The 4,073-nt window shown below is 42.1% G+C and overlaps 1 protein-coding gene across 1 annotated transcript in view; it reads right to left on the bottom strand.

The window, feature by feature from the left end:
- Positions 1 to 1,116: 1,116 nt before the first annotated feature.
- The window catches only part of LOC112068987 (retinal homeobox protein Rx1-like), a 16,356-nt gene continuing 13,399 nt past the window's right edge, over positions 1,117 to 4,073 (bottom strand). The window contains exon 4 of the mRNA XM_024136236.2: positions 1,117 to 2,519. Coding sequence (XP_023992004.1) covers positions 2,025 to 2,519 — 495 coding nt within the window. The 3' untranslated portion in view covers positions 1,117 to 2,024. The remainder of the gene's footprint in view (positions 2,520 to 4,073) is intronic.

Raw genomic sequence — 4,073 nt, 5'->3', positions numbered from 1 at the left:
TTCTACATTAATGATATGTACCCATTGATTCTTCAAAAATATATATCTTATAGATGCCTAATGAGCTAAGTTCAACTGTCGTACCTCGTCAGAACCCAAAATATAAGATTGTTTTACTCCAACGTTTGTAAACAAAGTCAATGTAAACAAACACTATATAGCCTCAAAACATGGTGAAAACTTGCATCCATAGCTCTGTCTATGAATTTGAGAGTGATTATATTTATCCAGCCCCATTCCTCTGAAACAGGGGCYGGGAAAACGCTTAGTTATTGTTTGWACTGCTGATTGCCGCTTTAAGCCATGTAAAAAACTGAACAGCACTGAGAAGAAGAGACTGCCTGCCTCCCCTGTTGTCAACAATACATCAAGGAGCAGCACTAACTAATACGATGTGTTAGAAGGATMTATACAGTACAGTGCATGACAGACTATCACATGTGTGGTGGTGCACAGGGTTGTGTTCCATTTTGAGAATTTAGGACGTAAACTCAAATTTCWATTCAAATTTTCCTCAATGCTTTGGAATTTCAGGAAATGAGGATTTGACTGAATTGAAATGGAATTAGCCCCAACGCTGTACACCACCACACATGTAGTAGTCTGTCAGGCACTCTACTGTATAAATCCTAGTGTGGTGTATGTATGAACAGAAACGAACAATCTAGCAGCATCTCTGTAAAACAGTGGGAGAGGAATAGAGAAGGAGGAAAGGTGAGGAAAGSAAATTAGGAAAGGAAAYGAGGAAAGGATGTGACTGACTATCAGGCCTTGAATAGGATCTAAGGGGTTTCAGGGAGACTCTGAGGGCAGCTGTCCGTCAATTGTTAACCTGAGGTTAATCGCTTTAAAAACTGTTAATTAGGTGTTAAGTGGTACGGTTGTCCGACCAAATTAGCAGGCGTGACAGATTACCCAAGATAGAGGATTTTGTCAACTCAACCTCGATCCGCCAGGACTCAGTCTTCTGAGGACATTCTGGAGTCACTGCCTCAGCACATACTGCCTCATCTAGGCCAGGAAGATTTCCTGGTCAGGTCATACTGCCTCATCTAGGCCAGGAGATTTCCCTGGTCAGTCATACGGCTCATCTACGCAGGAGATTTCCTGGTCAGGTCATACTGCCTCATCTAGGCCAGGAGATTCCCTGGTCAGGTCATACTGCCTTCATCTAGGCCAGGAGATTTCCCTGGTCAGGTCATACTGCCTCATCTAGGCAGGAGATTTCCCTGGTCAGCTCATACTGGCTCATCTAGGCCAGGAGATTTCCCTGGTCAAGGTCATACCGGCCTCATCTAGGCCAGGAGATTTCCCTGGTCAGGTCATACGGCCTCATCTAGGCCAGGAGAATTTCCCTGGTCAGGTCATAATATTGCCTCATCTAGGCCAGGAGAATTTCTTATTGTAGTCAGCTCACATGGTCAGGAAAAGTCCTGGCCCTAATATGGAATTCCGCAGTATTAGATGTCTCTGCTGTCCCTTTCCACTGATAGGGGGACATATTGGTCAACAATCCAGCCCACCATCGCAAGACCACTACAGTGCGAGTTCAATTGAATCCGGAGTATAAATCGATCATCAAAGCTTGGTGATAAATTGATCATCAGTTCTGTTTTCACAAGTCACTCAACAAGTTGACAAGGTGCCACATATCCTCTCCATCAGGATGTGTTCCCCCCCCCATTCATTTGATATCCAGGAAAATAGAGACCATCTTTATACAGAATGTCTTTGTTTTTGTGATTACAATCACACGTGTTGAAYTTGACCATCCTTTATACAGAATGTCTTTGTTTTTGTGATTACAATAACGTGTTGAAGTTGACCATCCTTTAAACAGAARGTCTTTGTTTTTGTGATTACAATCACGTGTTGAAGTTGACCATCCTTTATACAGAATGTCTTTGTTTTTGTGATTACAATCACYTGTTGAAGTTGACCATCCTTTATACAGAACGTCTTTGTTTTTGTAATTACAATCACATGTTGACAGCCTTCATACAGAACATCTCCTCTCCAATGGATCACATGTGCTGCCAGGTTTTATCCAAGGAATGAAGGTGCTCCTTAGCCTTCATCCTCAGCGCTGCGATGCTGGAGCTACGTTCCACTTCCTCATGCATAGGGTAGTTATCATTGAAGCTAGGGTGACACTGGTAGGGAGGCGGAGCCATTGACTGCATGCTTTGCCTCCCTTGCATTCCTTGCACCATCCCCTGGTGCACCACACCATGTACTGGGGGGCTGTTGAGGAAGCTGTGGGAGTGGCTGGGGTAGGCAGGCTGAAGGTGAGGGCCCTGCCCTGGGGCCCTGTAGCCAGGGATAGTGTGCATGGGGGTGGCACTGGACATGGGCGAGGCCAGCCAGGGGTCCAGGGGTAATGGGTGGGACATGGGCCCCATGTTGGAGGGCATGGGCGACCGGTTGAAGGACAGCATGGGGGAGTCGTGGAGCTTCATGGAGCTGGAGTCCATCTTCTCCTGACGTCTCCACTTAGCCCGACGGTTCTGGAACCATACCTGGACACGGACAGAGAAGATACAGTAATATTAGTCTACGGTAGTCTCCAAGGTAACAMAATTACGCTTTAACTTGAAAAGGTATGCCAAACAAAGTTTAACAAACCATACAACTATACAGTGCCTTCAGAAAGTATTCATACATCTTGACTTATTCCACATTTTGTTGTGTGACAATACCACAAAATTAGGGAGAAAATAAAAATAAATAGATMTAAGTCAAAACTGTAACTCGGCCACTCGGAAACATTCATTGACTTCTTGGTYAGCAACTCCAGTGTAGATTGTAGGTTATTGTCCTGCTGAAAGGTGAATTCATCTCCCAGTGTCTGGTGGAAAGCAGACTCAACCKGGTTTTGCTCTAGGATTTTGCCTGTGCTTAGCTCCATTTCATTATTTTTTTTATCCTGAAAAAACTCCCTAGACCTTAACGATTACAAGTATACCCCAACTCTTTTCACTGTCGTTTAGGTTAGTATTGTGGAGTAACTACAATGTTGTTGATCCATCCTCAATTTTCTCCTATCACAGTCATTAAACTTTGTCACTGTTTTAAAGTCACTATTGGCCTCATGGTGAAATRCCTGAGCGGTTTCCTTCCTCTTCAGCAYCTGAGTTAGAAAGGATGCCAGTATCTTTGTAGTGACTGGGTGTATAAATACATTTTAGATTTTTATTTTTAAATTAATTTGTAAACATTTCTAAAAACATAATTCCACTTTGACATTATGGGGTATTGTAGTTAGGCCAGTGGCAAAACATCTCAATTGTAACACAACAAAATGTGAAAAAAGTAAATGGGTGTGAATACTTTTTGAAGTCACTGTACGCACAATGACAYCTTTTAACAATWCCCACAAAAAAAAMGTACAAACACAAATTTWGTGGAATAACTGTGCAGATGGAAACTTTGGTAAGGGAATTATTATGAAATATCCATCAGGTTTTTATGTGACAACTGTGATGGAAAAATTGATATAGGTGCTTTTCTATTTCATTCATTTCTGTGTTCTGTTTGCGCTTTTCTAATAACCAATTTCTGTGTTCATGCGTGATTGAACAAACTCTCAATATCAGTATCTGCAATTTGGCAGTACGCCCAGACCCTTGTTTTGAGAATGAAAGATATCTCAGTTTCAAAGTCTCAGCTTAGAGAGAAGAAGCCTGGATGGCCACCGCAGCAGATGTAACTCTGGGTCTTCCTTCCTGTGGCGGTCCTCATGAGAGCCAGTTTCATCATAGCGCTTGATGGCAGTAGTAGTAGTATTAGTATTAGTAGTAGTATTAGTAGCAGTAATAATAATAGTTAGTAGTAGTAGTAGTGGTAGTAGTACGCTTTAGTAGTAGTAGTAGTAGTAGTAAGTAGTAACTTTAGTAGTAGTATAGAACTTTAGTAGTAGTAGTAACTTTAGTAGTAGTAGTAGTAGTAGTGGTAGTAGTACCTTTAAGTAGTAGTAGTAGTAGTAGTAGTGGTAGTAGTAGCCTTTAGTAGTTAGTAGTAGTAGTAGTAGTAGTAACTTTAGTAGTAGTAGTAGTGCCAGTGTTAATGCTAGT

The sequence above is a fragment of the Salvelinus sp. IW2-2015 genome, unplaced genomic scaffold (assembly GCF_002910315.2).
Source record: "Salvelinus sp. IW2-2015 unplaced genomic scaffold, ASM291031v2 Un_scaffold820, whole genome shotgun sequence".
NCBI classification, from domain to species: Eukaryota; Metazoa; Chordata; class Actinopteri; order Salmoniformes; family Salmonidae; genus Salvelinus; species Salvelinus sp. IW2-2015.
Note: the sequence above shows the minus strand (reverse complement) of the source record. Positions and strands in the feature narration are given on the sequence as shown.